The sequence below is a fragment of the Cajanus cajan genome, chromosome 8 (genome assembly GCF_000230855.2).
Source record: "Cajanus cajan strain Asha chromosome 8, NIPB_CcT2T_4, whole genome shotgun sequence".
Lineage (NCBI taxonomy): Eukaryota > Viridiplantae > Streptophyta > Magnoliopsida > Fabales > Fabaceae > Cajanus > Cajanus cajan.
In genome coordinates this window covers 1,188,459-1,210,434 of record NC_138524.1, presented here as the reverse complement: position 1 = coordinate 1,210,434, position 21,976 = coordinate 1,188,459, and the positions used below count along the sequence as shown (strand labels likewise).

At 31.4% G+C, this 21,976-nt stretch overlaps 3 protein-coding genes across 5 annotated transcripts; 2 read left to right on the top strand and 1 right to left on the bottom strand.

Moving 5' to 3' along the window:
* Positions 1–5,123: 5,123 nt before the first annotated feature.
* On the top strand, positions 5,124–10,578 carry LOC109798516 (alpha-farnesene synthase). Of its 3 annotated transcripts, none has more exons than XM_083062073.1 (7): positions 5,124–5,284; positions 8,352–8,625; positions 8,726–9,101; positions 9,180–9,398; positions 9,547–9,688; positions 9,817–10,074; positions 10,164–10,578. In XM_083062073.1, the coding sequence occupies exons 1-7, from the start codon at positions 5,153–5,155 to the stop codon at positions 10,449–10,451; spliced, it is 1,689 nt and encodes a 562-aa protein (XP_082918199.1). In that variant the 5' UTR covers positions 5,124–5,152; the 3' UTR covers positions 10,452–10,578. The 3 variants fall into 3 exon arrangements, with proteins under 3 accessions (XP_082918199.1, XP_029127248.1, XP_020214424.1); XM_029271415.2 differs by lacking the exon at positions 5,124–5,284 and adding an exon at positions 5,746–7,296 and having other exon boundaries at positions 9,180–9,230; XM_020358835.3 differs by lacking the exon at positions 5,124–5,284 and adding an exon at positions 6,790–7,296.
* Positions 10,579–11,645: 1,067 nt separating this feature from the next.
* Positions 11,646–14,164, bottom strand: ENT1 (equilibrative nucleotide transporter 1). The gene is made up of 2 exons (XM_083062074.1): positions 13,533–14,164; positions 11,646–12,550 (listed from the first exon to the last, which is right to left on the bottom strand). The coding sequence occupies exons 1-2, from the start codon at positions 14,044–14,046 to the stop codon at positions 11,823–11,825; spliced, it is 1,242 nt and encodes a 413-aa protein (XP_082918200.1). The 5' UTR covers positions 14,047–14,164; the 3' UTR covers positions 11,646–11,822.
* A 3,898-nt stretch (positions 14,165–18,062) lies between these two features.
* LOC109798915 (pheophytinase, chloroplastic) lies at positions 18,063–21,415 on the top strand. The gene is made up of 6 exons (XM_020359350.3): positions 18,063–18,223; positions 18,533–19,279; positions 19,673–19,899; positions 20,227–20,418; positions 20,505–20,661; positions 21,068–21,415. Exons 2-6 carry the CDS (start codon positions 18,548–18,550, stop codon positions 21,314–21,316), a joined length of 1,557 nt encoding a protein of 518 aa, XP_020214939.2. The 5' UTR covers positions 18,063–18,223; positions 18,533–18,547; the 3' UTR covers positions 21,317–21,415.
* The last annotated feature ends 561 nt before the right edge of the window (positions 21,416–21,976 follow it).

Sequence of the window (21,976 nt, the reverse complement as noted above, 5' to 3'; positions counted from 1 at the left end):
GGGTTTTACGTTCCCTACCCCCGCCCTCACAAATTTAAATCACCCTCGCCTCTGATACCCGCCGGGGATAAAATTTGGGTTCCCATCCCTGTCCCGGCGGTGGGAGTTTCCCCACCCCGCCCTCGCCCCGTTTCTATTTTTTTTTTCTTTTAAATAAATATGAACAATTTTAAAAAAATAAAAGAAAAGTAAAATGATATAAATTTTTAAATATAAATATTTCTAATTTTAGTTTATATATATATATAAATAATTTTTTAATTAAATTATTAAGCGGGACGGGGGCGGGGCGGGTATGGGGGCAGAGGCGGGGTGGGTATTAACATCCCCGTTCCCGCCCCGCCTCCGATTTTATCAATCGGGAAAAACCCGAACCGAACCCGAACCCGATAAATACGAGTTTTTCCCGTCCAAATTTGGGCAGGTTCGGACGGATACCCACGGAAGCGGGTTAGATTGCCTTGCCTATAGTTAATGGTGTTTTTCGTCATTAAAATATTATTACCTGACTTATAAAGACTTTGAGTAAATTTATTCAAAAATATGTATAAAAAAATATTATTACCCTTTATATTTTTTTACAAATACTTTTATAGAAAAAGTTTATCCATACATATCTTTAAAGGATTAACACTTAATTTTCTCAAATTTTCAATTAGAAATTCTAAATACACGCGTTTTTCTTTTGTTAAGAAATGTATTTCATACACTATTTCTGCAATTAACCAAAAAAACATATGTTACGTCTTTTTCAAACTTTCATTCTTATATGTTGACTTGTATACTAAAATTTCATATTATTCATTTCAATTATAACAAATTAAATATTTAAATTATTTATTATAAATTTAAAATATAATGTGTATATTTAATTTTCTAAATCAATTTTACTTATAACATAATTTATAAGATAAAAAAATTTATTTATTAATATAGGAATAAATATTTATCCTTAATAGTAGATTAGTAAAATATATAGAGAAAAAAAGTATTGGATCTCGGGAGGCAGGAGCAGGGATTTAAAACATTTTATTTTTGGGTTGTTAAAATTTTGGCAGCACTTTCACAACAAACTAATGTTATTGACGTTTTTCGTTTCTTTTTCGAATACAAAAGTACAGAGGAAAATTCCAGAATTTTTATTTTGTTTTTTCATTTGGAAAAATAGAATAAAACAAGAGAAGATAAAATATGGGTTCCACAGTTGTTAGTCTTTCTCTATAAATAAACTAGTAATAAATATTTTCATAAGAATTAAACACAAAAAAAAAAAGAAGAATACTAAGAATTAAAACAAAATGATGAATGAAACATGTGAAAATTTCGGACAAAGAAAAAAAATAAACAAAAGAAATATAAGTATATATATATATATATATATATATATATATATATATATATTTGGTAACTTTTTCATTAATTTAAAATAGTATTAATTACCTTAATTAAAACACATGGCTTTGAAAGATAGATAAAGATAAAATATTTGATTCCTTACCAATTATGTAGAGATAATATTTGATTTACTATATCTTGAAATTTTAGGATCCTAGAAAAGCAAAACATTTAATGGAAGAATACGCAATTCGTTAAATAACTTGCTATAATGGAAAAACCTTATATCTTGAAATTAATTAACCAAGTTGATGATAACATACATATATGTTCTAGTGGACATTATGCACTTGTTATGCAACAACCACTTAGAGGAAGGGCCAAACAAAATGGAGAAACTGTAGCTGAAATGGAGGTTTGGGCCTTGGAGGGCTTTGGTGTTATATTTTACAAGAGATGCTAAATTATAAATCTGATCATATTAAAAGTTGTCAATAAGTACTTGAGACTACGATCACTAGAGGTATAATACCTAAACCTACAAATGCTTCAAAATCTTTTTGATTGCTTGTTTGAGAATCAAGATCTTTAGATATGGAACTAAATCATTTCCTTGTATACAATAACTTTCATATTCATAAGAAGGAAATTTAATTAGACTGAATCATAATTTTTATTTTATGATTGAGTCAGAAACTAGTTTCTCTCAAAACCTTAATCGCATTAAAGTTATCCCTTCAAATGTCTTGCTAACGCCAAGTGCGTGTTGAGTAGCATTGGATGTGAGTTAATTAGGAGTTCTTTGACTTGGTTATATCGATTGTGAATTTAGGGTTGTTGGGTGTGATTACCTAAGGAGTTCTCTGACTTGATCACACCGAACACAAGATGAATGGTTTCGTGTGTGATCAAGTCAGTGTCTCTTTGCTGTGACGATGTCTTGCATAGATTAAGTAGCATCAGATGTAAATAAGGTGGAGACTTTCTACCTAAATGACCCCAAATGCAAGTTTAGTAGCATCAAGTGTGGTTTACACAGAAACTGTTGTCTCATTTTTGCTAGGCACAAGAGAATTGGCACTAGGTGTAAGTGAGTTAGAGGTTCTTTGCCTCACTAGCGTCAGACACAATGTGAGTGACTTTGGGCATGGATGTTGGATATAAGTTGACCATGCCATGCGTGATTTGCTGAATGAATATGATGTTATGTGTTGTGTTGAACATGAATGATAAGTATGTTGTGGCATTGATTTGTGTTATATTATGCATGAGAAATAAATTGTTGTGTAGTATTGTGTTATGAAATGCAAGAAGTATGTTGTAGTATTGAAATATGTTGATAAGATGTTTGATACACGTAGTTGTGTTGTGTCGTTTCCTTAAGATCAAAGGAGATATGTTGTTTTAAAAGTTGATATATCTCGTCATGTGAATACGTGTTGTGGGTACTTTGAGAGTTTAGTTGTTGAAAAGTCCTTATAAAGTATAATTGTCTCTTGAAATGAAGTGTTGAGTCTCTTTTAAGTTCTTAGTTGATATTATATGGGGTCAGATCGAACCATATTGGTTTAATAGGGATCAAAATTGAGTAAGGTATTAAGTCAAGGAGTAAAATCCTTAATTAATTATTGAAAAAGTGTATGGTAAATGGAGAGTATTCAACAGACTAATTCCATATAGGCTTAATTATACATGCTAAGGTCGTGATAGATTTACATTCAAACTATTCTACTTCTAACACATACTAGACTTTCATAATTTAAATAACAAAATTTAATAAATCATATTGCGTTGTGATTTAATATTCAAATTTGTTGTTGATTTAATAAGCAAAAAAAAATCGCATTATTAAATTAGTTCGATAAAGTACAATCACTTAAACTGTTTATTTATGTCGTAAGAAATTTTTTAATCGAAATGCACGATGATACATTATATCGTTGTATTAAAGTGTTGTTAAGTTTATAAAGTTCACGCCATGCAATTTAATAGTGACTCACCGATTCATTAATTAACATGATTGATTTGATGTTTAGCCCAATTTTTAAAACTGTTAGAATAGTGGATTAAGCCTAACTCAACCCTACAAAACCGGCTTGTAAGGTAAGGGTTGCTTTCCCACCATTGATTGATACATGCATCATGGGCATGAGGGGGTGTATTCAAGTCCCGTCATTAAAAAAGGGTCACCTACCATTCATTGATACATGCACCATGGGCATGAGGGGGTGTATTTCAAGTCCCGCCAATCCCTAGAGAATAGGCAATTGAATAATATATAAGTGGAAAGCAACCCTTACCTTACAAGCCGGTTTTGTAGGGTTGAGTTAGGCTTAATCCACTATTCTAACATGGTATCAGAGCCATTTAGATCCACTTTAAAAATGGGTCACCCACCATTGATGCATGCCTCACAGGCATGAGGGGGTGTATTGGGAAAAACCCAAGTCCCGCCAATCCTAGATCATTAAAAAGGGCCACCCACCATTTATCCACGTACCAAGCCCAATAGTGCTGGACGTGAGGGGGTGTATTGGGAAAAACCCAAGTCCCACATCGACTAGAGATTAGGCAATTGAATAGTATATAAGTGGAAAGCAACCCTCACCTTACAAGCCGGTTTTATAGGGTTGAGTTAGGCTTAATCCACTATTCTAACATGGTATCAGAGCCATTTAGATCCACTTTAAAAATGGGCCACCCACCATTGATGCATGCCTCACAGGCACGAGGGTGTGTATTGGGAAAAACCCAAGTCCCGCCAATCCTAGATCATTAAAAAGGGCCACCCACCATTTATTCACGTACCAAGCTCAATAGTGCTGGACGTGAGGGGGTGTATTGGGAAAAACCCAAGTCTCACATCGACTAGAGATTAGGCAATTGAATAGTATATAAGTGGAAAGAAACCCTTACCTTACAAGCCGGTTTTGTAGGGTTGAGTTAGGCTTAATCCACTATTCTAACATGGTATCAGAGCCATTTAGATCCACTTTAAAAATGGGCCACCCACCATTGATGCATGTGCCATAGGCATGAGAGGGTGTATTGGGAAAAAACCCAAGTCCCGCCTATCCTAGATCATTAAAAAGGGTCACCCACCATTTATCCACGTACCAAGCCCAATAGTGCTGGACGTGAGGGGGTGTATTGGAAAAAACCCAAGTCCCACATCGACTAGAGATTAGGCAATTGAATAGTATATAAGTGGAAAACAACCCTCACCTTACAAGCCGGTTTTGTAGGGTTGAGTTAGGCTTAATCCACTATTCTAACATGGTATCAGAACCATTTAGATCTACTTTAAAAATGGGTCACCCACCATTGATGCATGCCACACAAGCATGAGGGGGTGTATTGGGAAAAACCCAAGTCCCGCCAATCCTAGATCATTAAAAAGGGCCACCTACCATTTATTCACGTATCAAGCTCAATAGTGCTGGACGTGAGGGGGTGTATTGGGAAAAACCCAAGTCCCACATCGACTAGAGATTAGGCAATTGAATAGTATATAAGTGGAAAACAACCCTTACCTTACAAGCCGGTTTTGTAGGGTTGAGTTAGGCTTAATCCACTATTCTAACAAAAACACCACAAATAGGAGAAATTACATATATCATATTTAAAATAAATATGATGGCTCAATTGTGCCGGCTCCCGGAGTCATTGCCCATTTGCCCAACTCCAATAGTGCTAAAAATGTTGGGACATCTCATTTTCATTTTTGTGGTGACCCAATTAATTGTGGTACGTAAGTGAGATGTGGCCTATAAAAGGGGTTGAGTTCGGGACACAATAATGCAGAAACAGAAAAACAATGACTCAATCACCCGTGAATCTATCGTCTCAAAATGTCGTTTCAGTTGCAGAGACCATACGTAGATCTGCGAGCTACAAACCAAACATTTGGAAGTACCATTTTTTGCAATCACTTACCAGTAAATACATTGTGAGATGTTTATACACCTATCCATATTATTGTGTTGTTTCTTTTTTACTTATTTTATTTTTTTTGCAATGATCTTACTATAAAGATTGAATTTAAGATTTGAAAGATTGTTTTATATAATTAATCAATCATAAGTTATGATATGTAAAAATATATTTATTATACGCGGTGATCTCTGATTTGATGGTAATATAAGTTTTTTTTTTATACGATTGGTACATAAGTTATTTTCTCTTTTGTTATTCTTATAATATATGATTATTTTAATTTTTTAAAATATTTTTTTGTCTATATTAATTTTTTAATTTTAATCTCCTACCTCATTGTTTTACTTTGCATAAAATTATAAACTTTAATATGATGCATTCTTGTGTAAGAAGAGTTTCATTTCATTTTTTATTTAGATAACATTAGCCTTATATTCTAATTTGTTACTTAATAGAAATTTTTGACTTCAGCGATTAAAATGAAAAAGCACGGAAAAGACTAATTAATTAACAAATATTTTTAAAAGAATAGAAAGAAAAATAACTATATATTACAAGAAGCCAAAAGTTATCTATGCATCTCCCAGTATGGTGGATTTCATTTGCATGAATAATAGAATCATGCATTAATTTGTTGACATTAACGCTTACTTGTTTAAACTTCTTAAACAATTTAATTAAAAATGCACTTAAAAAAATGATAATTAATTTTTTTTAATAATATAAGACAATTTAAATACTTTCTCGCGTAAAAAGTAACTTATAAAATACAATTACAATATATTATGGTAATTAAAAGTACTTTTGGATCTCGGGAGGCAGGAGCAGGGATTTAAAACATTTTATTTTTGGGTTGTTAAAATTTTGGCAGCACTTTCACAACAAACTAATGTTATTGACGTTTTTCGTTTCTTTTTCGAATCCAAAAGTACAGAGGAAAATGCCAGAATTTTTATTTTGTTTTTTCATTTGGAAAAATAGAATAAAACAAGAGAAGATAAAATATGGGTTCCACAGTTGTTAGTCTTTCTCTTTAAACTACAGTACCTTGCCGTCCACGTTGTGTCCTTAAGATATAGGAGATATGTTGTTTTAAAAGTTGATATATCTCATCGTAATTGATATTGTATGAGGTCAGATCGAATCATATTTGTTTAACGGCAGCTAAATTGAGTAAGGTATTAAGTCAAAGAGTAAAATTCTTAGTTAATTATTGGAAAAATGCATAATAAATGGGGAGTATTCGACAATCTAATTCCACATAGGCTTAGCTATACATGTTAAGGTTGTGATAGATTTACATCCAAACTATTCTACTTATGACATATATACTAGACTTTCGTAATTTAAGTGACAAAATTTGAGGAAATCATGTTACATTATTATTTAATATCCAAATTTATTCTTGATCTAATAAGTAAAAAAAGATCGCATTATTAAGTTGGATTGGTAGGGTATAATCACTTAAATTACTCATTTATGTTATAAGAGATCTTTTAATTGAAAATGCATGATAATACATTATATTATATTATTGTATTACAATGTTATTAAGTTTATAAAAATCAGGTCATGCGATTTAATAATAACTCACTAGTTTGACTTCTAACTCACTGATTCATTAATTAATATGATTGATTTGATGTTTAGCCCAATTTTTAAAACACTGGAAAGGCAAATAGGAGGAATTACATATATCATATTTAAAATAAATATGATGGCTCAATTATGGCGAATCCTGGAGTCATTGCCCATTTGCCCAACTCCAATAGTGCTAAAAATGTTGGGACATCATTTTCATTTATGCGGTGACTAAATTGTGGTACATATGTGAGATGTGGCCTATATAAAGGGGTTGAGTTCGGGACACAATAATGCAGAATCAGAAAAACAATGACTCAATCACAAGTGAATCTATCGTCTCAAAATGTCATTTCAGTTGTAGAGACCATACGAAGATCTGCGAACTACAAACCAAACATTTGGAAATACCATTTTTTGCAGTCACTTACCAGTAAATACAATGTGAGATATTTATACACCTATCCATATTATTGTGTTGTTTCTTTTTTACTTTTTTACTTTTTTTTTTTTTTTTTGCAGTGATCTTACTATAAAGATTGAATTTAAGATTTGAAAGATTGTTTTATATAATTAATCAATCATAAATTATGATATGTAAAAATATATTTATTATACGCGGTGATTTCTGATTTGACGGTAATATAAGTTTTTTTTATATGGTTGGTACATAAGTTATTTTTTCTTTTGTTATTCTTATAATATATGATTATTTTAATTTTTTAAAATATTTTTTTGTCTTTATTAATTTTTTTAATTTTAATCTCCTACCTCATTGGTTTACTTTGCATAAAATTATAAACTTTAATATGATGCATTCTTGTGTAAGAAGAGTTTCATTTCATTTTTGATTTAGATTAACATTAGCCTTATATTCTAATTTGTTACTTAATAGAAATTCTTGACTTCAGCGATTAAAATGAAAAAATACGGAAAAGACTAATTAATTAACAAATATTTTTAAAAGAATAGAAAGAAAAATAACTATATATTACAAGAAGCCAAAATTAAGTTATCATGCATCTCCCAGTATGGTGGATTGCATTTGCATGAATAATAGAATCATGCATTAATTTGTTGACATTAACGCTTACTTTGTTTAAACTTCTTAAACAATTTAATTAAAGATGCACCTAAAAAAATGATATATTTTTTTTAATAATATAAGACAATTTAAATACTTTCTCGCGTAAAAAGTAACTTATAAAATACAATTACAATATATTATGGTAATCAAAAGTACTTTTTTTAAGTTATTCAAATTCACGTGAAGTTGATTATTAGATTCCTAATAACTCGCGAGTGATGATTCAAGTGCTAAAAGAAACTGAGTTTAACGATTCAAGAATTTATGCAATATGTACGTTTCATTTGGAGGAAAGATAAGTGCGTTCCAACCCTAATTAAGATATCTCAAAACAATGATAATTAATAAAATAAAGACAAGTAGTTTTCTTTGGTTTAATTTATTTATACTTTGTTGCATGGTATCTACGCAGAAGGAAGAATTTGTGATTCAGTTAAACCAGCTGGTGATGGAAGTAAAGGGTCTTTTTGTTCAAGAGACTTGCCTGTTGAAAAAATTAGAGTTGGTTGATTGGATCCAAAAGCTAGGTCTTACCAACTATTTTCAAAAGGAAATCAATGAGTTTCTTGAATCTATTCTTGTCTATGTCCAAAATGGCAACATTAATCCTAATGTAGAACAAAATTTGCATGTATCTGCACTATGCTTCAGGCTACTACGACAACATGGATATCCAGTTTTGCCCGGTAACTAAATAATTGTCTCTCAGAGATTCATTATGTCATATATATTTGAATTTTCTCATGTTAATTAACTAACTTTTGGTTATTTTTTTTTCAAACTCAGATACAGTAAGCAGCTTTTTAGATGAAAAGGGTAAAGTGATGAGGAAAAACTCAAATGCTGGTGGCGATGCTAAAGATGTTGTGGAGCTTCTTGAGGCCTCACATTTGGGCTTAGAAGGAGAAACTATTTTGGATGAGGCCAAAACTTGTGCCATAAATTCTCTTAAGGATGCTTCCATCAACATCAACCAACTAACCAAAATGGTCCATGCCTTAGAGCTTCCATCCCATTGGAGAGTTCCATGGTTTGATGTCAAATGGCACGTGGAGCAATACAAAAACGAGAAAAATATGAACCCTCTTTTACTTGCATTGGCTAAATTAAATTTCAACATGATTCAGGCCACACTTCAATCGGAGGTCAAGGAATTATCCAGGTATATATTTTGATCCAATGAAAAAAATTGAAACAAAAAATTATATGTGTTGATTAATACTTGTAATTTGTCATTTAGGTGGTGGGAGAATCTTGGCATAGAAAAAGAGTTGAGTTTTGCAAGAAATAGGTTGGTTGAAAGCTTCATGTCTGCAGTAGGAGTTGCTTTTGAGCCCAAGTACAAATCCCTTAGGAAATGGCTCACTAAAGTTATTATTTTCGTACTAGTCATTGATGATGTTTATGATATACACGCTTCATTTGAAGAGTTAGAGCCATTCACAATGGCGTTTGAGAGGTTTGTTTAATTTATTTCAAAGATAGAATAAGATTGTTAATAAGTAGAGGTTCCAACAAGCTATTGCAGATTTATATGTAACTATATGTTGTAATGTTGTTGGGGCGTGGTTTATTAGAAGAATTAATTTCACGTGCTATATGCATAGATGGGACGATAAAGAGGTTGATGAACTTCCAGAGTACATGAGAATTTGCGTCCATGCACTTAAAGATGTCACAGATGAAATTGCTTATGAAATTGGCGGGGAAAATAACTTTCATTTGGTGTTACCTTACCTAAAGAAAGCGGTAACATTACTAAATATTGCTATAACCACTTCTCTTTGTTTCTTCAAACACAAATCAATGTAAAAACTATAGAAAGGCATGAAACAAATGTTAATTATGATAACATTCCGTCGTGATAATTTTTACAGTGGATAGACTTTTGCAACACATTGTACGTGGAAGCAAAGTGGTACAACAAGGGTTACATTCCATCGTTGCAAGAATATTTAAGCAATGCTTGGATTTCATCTTCAGGGCCAGTAATTTTCTTGCATTCATATTTTGCTACAATGCATCAAGCAACCAATGCGAATCATGAGATAGGCGATTTTCTACACACTTGTGAAGATTTGATCTACAATGTATCTCTTGTTATTAGACTGTGCAATGATTTAGGGACCAGCGTGGTAATTTTTGGTGCCTCATATTTTGTATATTATTAATATTTCCTTTCATTTTGCATATATAAAATATTGAATGTTAATATATGAAACAGGCTGAAAGAGAAAGGGGTGATGCTGCTTCGTCAATCCTTTGCTATATGAATGAAATGGAAGCTTCGGAGGAGAAAGCAAGAAAGCATATCCAAGACATGATAAACAAAGCATGGAGAAAGATAAATGGGTTTTGTTTGAGCCAAGTTGCTTCAGTGGAGCCATTTGTAACTCAAGCCCTAAATATAGCTCGTGTGGCCCATACCCTTTATCAAAATGGTGATGGGTTTGGTATCCAGGACCGTGATATAAAAAAATATATCTTATCACTAGTTGTGGAGCCACTTTAGAAGTTCATGACTTTATGTCATCGTATTCAGATATATCTTAGATGTTTCTCTTTCTTCCATGTGAGTTTGCATACTAAATGCGTTATGCGTAGAATAAAAGAATCCCATTCCTATTCCAATTTATTTACTATCATTGAAAATTAAGTCTAACAACTGTTTACGAACTAGCGTGGTTATGCATGTATTGCTCAGGTCAGATTAATCCACGATGAAAATATATGTTTGTTCAAAAAATTAAAATTCAACTTTAATCTAAAATAATTTAAATATATCAAGAAATATAATTCAATTAATTCAACTCCTCTTATACGGATTTCAATTCCTATAAATAAAAAATAATAATTTAAATATAAATTGAAATTCTGTATACAAAACATGTCATACTTATTCATTGTAGTTGTAAAATATATTTTGAATTCTAAAAACAAGTGCATAATGAATTCAATATAATAAAGCATGCTTTATTTACTTATGTCGGTACCTTTGTGGTGTAATGTACTTATATATATTTGAATTCATAAAATAAAATATTAAATAGTTTTTAATTTTAAAAAAAAAAACATAATCTTTATATTAAATTTTTTTAATTTAATAATTATATCGTTAAAATTTAATGTAAAATATGAAAATTTCATATTCTAAAAACATTTTTACTTTTATTATTACATTCATTAAAGAATACATTATACACACACAATATTAAGTTTCGTTTTCATATTCCAGAAGCAGTTTTATTTATATTATTACATTCATGACAAAATTTCAATGCTAGAAAACTGGTAATAGAAAAATGAAATATTAAAGTAAGAGTTACTATTCCTGGCAAACAGGGTATTTATTTTTACAGCCATTCCTCAAAGAAAAAGATAAAAATAAAATTAAAAATAAAAAAATCCCTCATTCTCTATTATAGGATTATATTTTCCCCTGCGAATTTTATAATTGAATTACAAGGAATTTGACCGGGTCAATCCGTAAAAGCAATACAATTATAGGGCTCTTTAGTAGTCAGTGGCATGTCAACTAGCTTAGATAAATTATTTTGTGGAATGTACTTGTACTTGCTGCAAACGAAGGAATAGAAACTAAAGTACTAAACTTCCAAACGAAGGAATTGAGATTAAGTCACCTAACAATGTGCCTGTAAAGGAGATCCTACGGTTAAGATAGAACAAAATATTAGCTCCAAGACAGTTCAACGACAATAGCTCGTAAGAATTGACAAACAGTATTATTATATCAACAGATAAGCTTACAAATTTTCACACTTTGAGGAAACAAATTAAGGAAATTCATCCTAGTTTTGACTTCTGATTGAGTGGAAGCCACAAGAGACGTACCAGAGTCTCCAAATTAACACAAATTGCTTGGTCAGATGACCCAAAACCAAGCTATAACAGATCCAGCAGCCAGACCAATAACTAAGAATAATACACTCACAATCCCTGCGGTCTCTGCATGCTGCAACTTTACAATTTTAGGAATCAGAACCATCAATACACTGGTTAGGTAGCCATTAGTAAGCCCCAACAGGCAAGTCAGTATCGTCACAGGAATCTCAGTCCGGAAGAATTTTGGACCATGCAAGCACCCTAAGAAGAGAGGGAAAAACAGCAATCTTGCTATGCAACCACCTACTGCAATATTTGCATTCTTTAGGAGGTAAACTGCAGTCAGACACTTGCCAACAAGATCAAACACATTGTAGCCCGCAATTAGGATAATTGGATACCAATCCTTAAGAATTTCAGAGTGCACATCCTCTGTAATGTAGCCGGGAAATATTGCAAGAGTCACCACATAGATGATCACAATGCCAAACCCATACCACTTGATTCTTCCCACAATGTTCAATACAGTTGACCTCCAGACAGCTCCAGTCAGGGGACCATTGTTTTCATTAGCAGTCAATGCCTCAACCTTAAGTTCATTGTAGTACTTCATTACAGGAAGTTTGTGCAACATGTTGTACAAAACCATGCATATGAACACAATCACAATTGATACAGAGAAGTAGAGATTTGCACTCTTTTGCAGGCCAGAAGCATCTTGTGGGTAAACAGCTTTTGTAAATATCCTCAGGACAGAAACAAGCACCCCTGAAGTCCAAACATCCAAAATGAAAAGAGAGAACCATTCATCCACTCGAATTTCAATAAATATAACAAAGACTTCTCAAAAACCATTTTGCTTATAAACCTAAAACCACTATATTAATGTGCTTCAGAATTAAGGTACAAAAAACTATAACCATGAAATAGAACTATCACATCAAATTGAACTCTTAATTGGTTATATTGTCTAACCAAGAGATAACCTGACTGACAACATACAGTTTCAACTCAGAATCAAGCTACATTTTTTTTTTCTTTTTCTGTTTAATCATTCTTTAATTTATCACCCGTAATAAGAAAATGAATGCTTAAGCAAAGGAGAGTTAGGACATCCAACATATTGAGGGAAGAATATATATCGTGAGAAGTGAACTCCTTAAATGAATAGTTCAAAGGATTAGTGTCTGGCTTTCGGCCAAGGATATCCTGGACACCCAAAATTGGAAACATAAATAAACATCACACACCTAGGCAACCTTGGTATAAAAACTCTCAAGAATATTAACCCTACAAGGTTCCCATGATTATGCTATAAACGTGATTTTAAAATTCTTATCTAATGCCAACACATAAGCATTCCAGATCCTGGAGTTCAGGGAAGGTATCAATCTATCTATCCATCCATCCATCCATCATGTTAATATCCCTAAAGAAGAGAATGCTAAACGAATCTTAGACAGCGAGTTTCAACCAAACTCAATTTACAAAACCGGTTTGGAGAGTTGTCCATTTATATACACTATTACGATCAACTGAGTGGTGAATGGGAGATCTCCAACAATGAATGCAAAAACCCTAATAAATACTCGAATCAAACAATGCACCCATGAAACCAAACTAAGCCGACGCCAAGCATAATCGATTAGTTAAAAAAAAAAAAAAAAAAAAAACTCAAAACCTAAAGATAGAAAAAACCCGAAATGAAAAATTGGAGCAATAATAGTAACGAATTAGTAGGAGGCGATACCAGAACCGGCAGTCCCGGCGATGACAGCTTGCATGTACCTCTCCGGCAACTCGCCGGCGGAGCCGACAATGGAGCCCTGCACAAGAGCATCCGCCACGCCGGAAAGTGCAACAGCGGCGGTGGTGGCGTAGAAGCCTTTGTAAAGTCCGACGCGGCCCTTAACGTAGAAGGCGTCGATAAGGGGAACGGCGAGGAGGGAAATAACGAAGAGGAGCAAGCCAACGTTGATTCTGACAAAGGCGTGGGATTTGTGGCTGAAGAGGATGATGAGGAAGATTCCGATGAGGCCGATGAGCATGTAAACAACGGCGAAGATGCGATCGACGCTGGCATCGGGGTAGAGGTAGGCAAAGTAATCAACGGCTGTGATGAAAGCGTTCCACGGGAGAAGGTAACCCAGGCCCAGCGTGAAATACACTATGTACGCTAAATCCCATTTGTCTCCTGAAGCCTCCTTCTTGTTGCTCCTCCCTGAACCCGAAGGAAGAAGAAGAGATGATTCCGTTGGAGCCATGTTCCACCACCACGATGATGATGATGATTATGATGACGATGAAACACGCAAATGGTAAAGTCAAGTCAAATACTCTCATTTTTTTAATTAATTCTGATTTTCATTCTGATTCTGATCCTGATTCTGATTTTTTTTTTAAAATAAGAAATATTATAAAGATTAACGAATAAAGATTGAATCTAGCTTTTCATCTTAATCCTTTCTCACTTAATCATTAAGTTAACCGTGGTGGGATTGTGATTCTGATTACTTTACTTATCCATGGATATTTTTCACTAATAATGCAACTGCTCAAAATAATTCTGTTTTTTTTTGCTAATGTTTTCAATCTTAACTATCTCCTTTCTCTCTTTCTTTTTTGTCCTTCTACATTTACTATTTGCTTCGGTTACTACATTCTTAAATTAAAGGGCTCATTATTAATTTATTTACAATTATGTGCTCTCGGTTATTTTTAACAAAGTAAGGTCCTTTTAGAAATTAATTAATTATTACGATGGTGTATTCTTTAAAATATATATTTCCATTTTGGAGTGGTCAGAAGATGAAATTCTTTCTTCTCGAAAAAAAAAGGGGAAAAACTTTGGTAGTTGGTTTATTTATACAAAGATCTTATTTTGATCAAATAGTAATACCAAGTGTTAACCGTGATTTCTTTTTATCTTAAATAGATGTGATCCCATGCATGCATGCATGATATTTTTTTTACTAACTTATTAATTACTTCTTTTATTAAATCAAAAAGGAGTATGAATACTACATGAAAAACATAAATTAATGTAGTATAAACTAATATTAAACTAGAAGTTAATGGTAATTGTTAAACATAAATTAGTGTGATCCAAACTAACATTAGATATTAGAAGTTAATAGTAATTATTAATTTGTGTCGGTTAAGTATGACTCTTTAGATTGACTAAAAATAAATTTGACACACAAAGAAAAATTTATAAATTTTTAGTTATGAAGGTAATATTTATTTGAGAGAATTTTAACATTAATTTGACATAAACGTTAATAACTTATATCTTTTAACTAAAATTCAATATATTTTTTTTAATGATTATCCTTCAATTTGAATTAATAAAATAAAATATCAAATTGAATTATTGAACAGAATAAATTTAAATAAATTTACTCTTAAAATAAACGGATTATTTATATATATATATAAAGTATAAATAAAATTTGACATTAGATTAAGAAATTTAAGACAGTGACCAGAGACATAAAATGCACGTCAACGAATGCCCAGAACAGATATGTTCCTCATGTTCAATGGGGAAATATAAATAAAAGTATAAAACAACAATGATATTTATTCATAATTAAAAAGTACGAAACCATAAACTAAGCATTTGACAAAGGTACTAGAAGTATAATATAACTATATATGCTTCCTAAAAACTAAAAAGATGCGTTGAATTTGAATGAGTGGATCCCTTTGGTGCTGAATGTTAGTAGGTGATTACCTAAAACATATATACACACTAACCACGTGATGGGAACGTAACATCACTGACATTAATTCATGGCCCAATGGACCGACCTAAGGCCCAATCCCTCAGTTTACCTGCGAATGCCCAATCAAGAATTTACTTTTTGCACACAAATATGTTAAATGACTAATTCATAGTAAAATATTGTAATTAGCATATTATATATTTTTATGAAATTGATTTTTTTTATATCACAACAATAAATAAATATATCACACACAATAATTTACAACATACTTGATTTCTCATCAAGTAAAATCCATGTATAATTTTTACATCCATATGAAAATTACTCTTTATAAATTGAGTTTTTCTGATGCTAATCTATATTTGTTTTGGTTCTAATGTGAACCAAACAAATTTACAATTAATTGGCAATATATTTTTTGTAGAAAACATTATAACAACAATAATATTAATCAAACTTGAATGATAATATAACGTTGTTGCATAAATTATTTGTTTTCTTATAAGTCATTTAAATCAAAATAGTTAGAATTTGGTGTTTTTAGTGGAACTATTCAATCATTTTAATCATTTATTAGGTTCAAACTTTTATGATTTGTTTGGGAGAAGAAAAGGAATAGGAGGGAATGAGAGACAACGTATGAAAATTAATTTGATAACAAATAGATAAGAAATAAAGTAAAATTTATAGTTGTTTGATTGAGTGAAATCAGGTAAAAATTATTATAAAATTGATATTTACAATTAATATTTTATACCTTTTTTATAATATAATTTGAATTATTATTTTTTTACATGTAATAATTTTGCATATCTCCCAAATTCTACAAAATCTGCTCAATGAAGAGGGTATAAAACAATAATGTGAAATTCACAATTTTTCTTAAATATTGTCTATCAAACATAATTTTCTTTAAATTCACTCTAATTCATTCCCCTTCTTGGTTAAATCAACCACATCAAATATAGACTTTAAGATCCTGCGTTTAAATTTTGTAGATAAAAAAAACAATTAATCATATTATGATAAATATTAGTTATAAACAAAAGGGATTGATATTTTTCATCAATGACATAATTATCTTAAAATAATTATTTATTTATGGGACTATTATTTCTTATTTGTATCTCCAGCTAATAACTATTTTAATAATTGGAGACTGTCTTAAAAAGAAAAAAAAAAATATAGAAGCAATTATTAGTGTAAAAGAAAATTCTCATTCCTTTCTCTCAGTCAAAACTTGGAAAAAATATTATGTGTATGATTTATTGTCCCATTACTTAAATTTAAATTTATTTTTTAAGAAAATCACGACAATTGGTCGAGTAGTGAGAAATTTGGTTTATATTGTTTATGTTATTATGCAAAATTTATATATGTTTTAAACGATATATGTCTCTGGAACAGATTTTTTTCTTTAATATGTTGCAATATGCGTTGGTTGAAGAGTATATTATAATTTATATACAAATCTTATGTCATTGATGTAGGATAAACTCGGACCATGCTAGTTTGTTTAGCTTATATAAAGTACTTTATTGTATTATTTAAAATTTCAACATAACTTAAAAAAATACGTTTTCAACATAAAAATAAATATTATATAAAATTTAAATATAATTTAGATATATTTTAATATAGTATTTATTTATATATATAATCAATCAATTCCTATATATTAAATACAAATCTATATCAAACATTTAAAAGATTTTTTTTTATGAGAATTTTTTTTTAATTTTTTATATAATTCAATTTTTATTTTTATCATAATTATTTATAAATTTAATTTTTAAAATAAATTATTCATAAATAAAAATAATATTATACTATAATATAAATTATTTATCATTAATCTAAGATATAATTTATATGTTTAAAATATTTATTTATATAAATTTTAAATGTAATTTATATATTAAAATATAATATTTATTTATATATATAAATTTTAATTATATATAATAAATATTTCGTCTGAATATTTTACCAATTAAAATATTAATTTATCGTAAATTTTAGTCATATTTTAACTTATGTTAGAATAAAATATTAATTATTTATAAATAAAAAAACTCATGAATAAGACGGAGTGATATATCTAATATAATATTATAAACATGTTTAAATACAAATTTAAAATATCTTTTAAGATTTTTTTAATTCTAAAATACTCTTTATTTAAAACTCATGTACTCAGTCCAAAGGAGCTCTATATTAAAAGTGTTCACATGTGTTAAAAATGCTACAAAGAAGTGGATAGAGAAATCTGCTGTCATGATTTTCGTGGTTTTGGGTGTTTCTACGTGAGATTCCTTTTGTTGTTTTACAACAAGATCGTATAAAATATTTTACAATTATAAAAGAAATAAATATTTATTAAAAAACAATATTATAAGAATTTATATGAATTATATATTTTTCTTATTTTAATTTTATCCGTGTTTTGTCAGACAGTGTGTTGTCTCTTGTGTGTCATGTGGATTTTCGTGAAATAATTTATTCATTTTCTTTTTCTCAACGTGTCGCTTAAGCTGAAATAATCAGGTAAAAACAAAAAAAAAAAAAAAAAATCGATTCTTCTTGGCTTAAGAAGGAAGAAGAGTCTCTCAAGCAAGCAGGAACATGTCTGAATCTCCTTAAAACACCAAAATTTCAGAAAAAAAAAAAACAGATTTTCATGCCACTTCCTTCGCTGAATTAAAAAACGGTACGTTTTTTAGAATTTTGTATACAAAATTATGGTTGTTCGAATTAATTAAGTATAAAAAGTAAAATACTAAAAATTTAACCAATTTTGTACTTTCTTCTATGAGTAATGTATCCTTGTCACACAAAATTGGTTATATTTCTGAAAGGATTGTATAAACAGTTAAAATCATTACTTGCTCTGTTTGGTAGAAGAAACTATTCAATTTTGACTTCCAAACTATGATTTTCACCTTTGCTCCTATCCTCCTTTCTTTATGATGATCACATAGAATTTTTAACCGAATCATTTGTTGGCTGGCTAATGCAGAATTCAGTTTTTGTTATGGAAATTCTCGCATGTGGATCTGGACCATGCAGTCAAGTAGTGGATACGAAGTGGAAATTCGTTGACAAAACCTTGAATTCACGTCAAACAAGGTTTCCCTCGGTTGGAAATCGTGGAGTTTCTTATACAAACACCAATTCTAGAAGCGGGTCAGTGAGATTTCATGATAATAAGGAGCAGCAAAGAGATTTAGCGTCTTTGAGTAGTCTTGGAGGGTCCAAAAGAATCAATTGCAAGGTCTATAGTGAAAGTTATGAAGGCTATGTGATTGGTGGTGAAGAGGATGTAACAGATATTTCAGATGCTACTAACGTTGTGGTTCCAGGTGTACCTGATGGGTCCAATGGTGAATCTGGTGCTCCAATAAGTAGTTGCTTTTGGGAATGGAAGCCTAAACTTAACGTGCACTATGAGAAGGCAGGGTGTGAGAACGTGGATTCCCCAAATGTTCTCTTTCTTCCTGGTTTTGGTGTTGGCTCTTTCCATTATGAAAAGCAAATGAAAGATTTGGGTCGTGACACCAGAGTATGGGCACTGGATTTTCTAGGCCAAGGATTGTCCTTGCCCTTTGAAGATCCGGCTCCTCACTATAAGGAAAGGGCTACATCAAATGCAAATGCTTCTTCTTCTTCTTCATGGGGATTCGGAGATGAAACGGAACCATGGGCCACTAAGCTTGTGTACTCTATTGATTTATGGCAAGAACAAGTTCGATACTTCATAGAAGAGGTAAGTGATGTGCTGTTTGATAGCAACCAAGTGGTTTTTCATTTCAGTTAATGTGTACTCAAACTAAATGTTGAAAAATGCTTTTCCTTCTCCATTTGAGAGGATGAGTGAGTTGGTTTTGTGTACCCAGAACATGACCATGTTTTTGGATAGCGGATGGGACAAAACTTAGATATAGTCAATGTTGTTAGAGGCGCTTTTCAATTAGAATCGAAGTTTCATTTCAGTAGTATGTGTAATAAAGGATTTTATTAATTGTCAACTTGTATTACTAAAATAAAACTTCAATTTTGATCAGAGATTATATTAAGGTACCTGTGATACTACACTTAGTTTTGTCCAATATGATATTGACCCTCGATTAAAGTAATGACACAACTTGGTTTTCTGTAGGTCATCGGTGAACCAGTCTACGTTGTGGGGAACTCACTAGGAGGATATGTTGCAATGTATTTTGCAGCACTTAACCCTCATTTAGTGAAAGGTGTCACACTGCTTAATGCAACACCTTTTTGGGGGTTTCTTCCTAATCCTATAAAGAATCCAGGCCTAGCCAAATTGTTTCCATGGGCTGGAACATTTCCTCTACCTGCTAATGTAAGGAGGTTGACAGAGTTGGTGTAAGTATCACTTTGTTTTATTCATTACTACATTTATGCGTTTTAGTTTAGGCAGACATGTTTATTCCACTTATGAATTGCTATGGCACATTTCATTTATGTAACACACTATCACATCCACATGTGAGTGATATTAGAATAAGAAACTGTTGTTAATGGACCAAGTGTTCTATTTATGAAGAGGAAACTTAGAACTGCTTCACTAGAAGAATTGTGTTGTTGTAAATTATGATAAAAGCCCTGTTAATGCATTTTGAGAAAGTAACCTTTTTAACTACTTTCAACATTAGACTGTGTTCTGATTAAGAATGTTTCTTTCCCCTTTAGGTGGGAGAAAATCAGCGATCCTACAAGTATTGCGGAGGTACTTAATCAGGTTTATGCAGAGCGTTCAACAAATGTAGAGAGTGTATTTTCACGCATAATTGAAACCACAAGGCATCCTGCAGCAGCAGCAGCATTTGCTTCAATTATGTTTGCTCCCCAGGCAGAATTATCATTCAGTGAAGCGTTATCTAGGTAGACAGTACTAACTGCTATTTGATTTGTATGAAATCTATATTTGTGGTTCCAAGTAAAGGATTTTCAGTTTATTTGCATTTTAGATGTCGAAAAAACAATGTGCCAATCTGCCTCATGTATGGAAAAGAAGATCCTTGGGTGAAGCCACTTTGGGGACTCCAGGTTAAAAGGCAGGTCCCTGAAGCTCCATATTATCAAATCAGCCCTGCTGGTCACTGTCCTCATGATGAAGTCCCTGAGGTATACAATAATATAATTTTCTCTTCGAGGAATGTTAGCGACACACTTTCAAACACTTTTCCTCACACTTTCTTTAGGACTGAAATTTATTGAAATAACAAATCTATCGGATCTCACATCTCACATAACGAGCCTATCTTGTGATTTAATAGTAGACTTCATTAAAATCTATGATTTTCAACTAATAATAGAAAGTGTATTAGTATGAAAGTGTCACTAGCAGCTTTTTTTGTCACTAATTAGCTTCGAAGTGTTCTTTGTAGCCCCTTCTTTTCACTATGCAAAATCAGCCTCTAGTACTGATTTGATGAGGAATGCGCTTTTCAATTTCCATTTTACATGACTGGTTTATCTGTAGTTAATACATGAAAATAGTTCACACAACAAGTAATATCATTATTGGCAGGTCATAAATTTCTTGCTACGTGGGTGGATCAGAAATCTAGAGTCTCAGGGTTCGATCTCTTTGCCACTGCTTGATGAGCTAGAGTGTGTTCAACACGCTAATGGCAGGGAGTTAGAATTTATGAGAGAAGGTTCAAGAAAATTAGTGACGGTGAGATTTTTCAGCTCAAGATTTTCGCTTTGGGACAGTATAAGATCTTACATCAAGCCTCGCTCCAAGTTAAGAAATTCGGCCACCAATTCTCAATGACACGATGATCTATATACGCTATCACACTATAGTAACCTCTTCGATTTAGTTTGTATAGACAGAAATCATGTAAATAATAATTATTTTTTGATTGATCCATGTACAATAATTATTAGTTGCCCTTGTCGTGTGCTTAGCAAATAGCAACCATAACACAATTGTACAGATCAGCATGTCAAATAATCTTTCCCTGAACGCATAAATATCTAGAAAGCGACGATGATAGATAGACGAGTTTAAGTGGCACGCAACCGTAACAGCAGTAATGATGAGGGTGACAGTAGCTATAGTGATAGTGATGTTGCAAGGTGTTGGTTTGGATTGTGGTTTTACAACATACAAGATAGTGACGTAGTAAGTGTGGTATATTTTATTTTTAAAAGTAACATACAAAATTATTCTTTTGTTCACTATTTAACACTTTTTTTTTTCTTCTTTTCTGGTGCTTCGTTCCCTCTTTGTTATGTTTCATGATTATTTTTATAATTTAATAAAAATAATAATTTTTATATGATATATATATATATATATATATATATATATATATAAGCTTCAGTTTCTTTAAAAATAAATTGAGTAAATTAATTTTCTGCTAAACCAGGAAAAACCCAATGTGTTGATATCTCTTTTTATTTTGATTATATCAAGAGACGGTGGAAT

What these genes read in the sequence shown, in the direction of transcription:
- LOC109798516 (XM_083062073.1), top strand. Translation starts at nt 5,153, where the DNA reads ATGACTCAATCACCCGTGAATCTATCGTCTCAAAATGTCGTTTCAGTT. An exon ending in TACCTTACCTAAAGAAAGCG is followed by an intron (nt 9,689 to 9,816) that starts GTAACATTACTA and finishes TAATTTTTACAG; the next exon opens with TGGATAGACTTTTGCAACAC. An exon ending in ATGATTTAGGGACCAGCGTG is followed by an intron (nt 10,075 to 10,163) that starts GTAATTTTTGGT and finishes TATATGAAACAG; the next exon opens with GCTGAAAGAGAAAGGGGTGA.
- ENT1 (XM_083062074.1), bottom strand. Translation starts at nt 14,046, where the DNA reads ATGGCTCCAACGGAATCATCTCTTCTTCTTCCTTCGGGTTCAGGGAGG. An exon ending in CGCCGGGACTGCCGGTTCTG is followed by an intron (nt 12,551 to 13,532) that starts GTATCGCCTCCT and finishes TTTGGACTTCAG; the next exon opens with GGGTGCTTGTTTCTGTCCTG.
- LOC109798915 (XM_020359350.3), top strand. Translation starts at nt 18,548, where the DNA reads ATGGAAATTCTCGCATGTGGATCTGGACCATGCAGTCAAGTAGTGGAT. An exon ending in AGGAGGTTGACAGAGTTGGT is followed by an intron (nt 19,900 to 20,226) that starts GTAAGTATCACT and finishes TTTCCCCTTTAG; the next exon opens with GTGGGAGAAAATCAGCGATC. An exon ending in TTCAGTGAAGCGTTATCTAG is followed by an intron (nt 20,419 to 20,504) that starts GTAGACAGTACT and finishes TTTGCATTTTAG; the next exon opens with ATGTCGAAAAAACAATGTGC.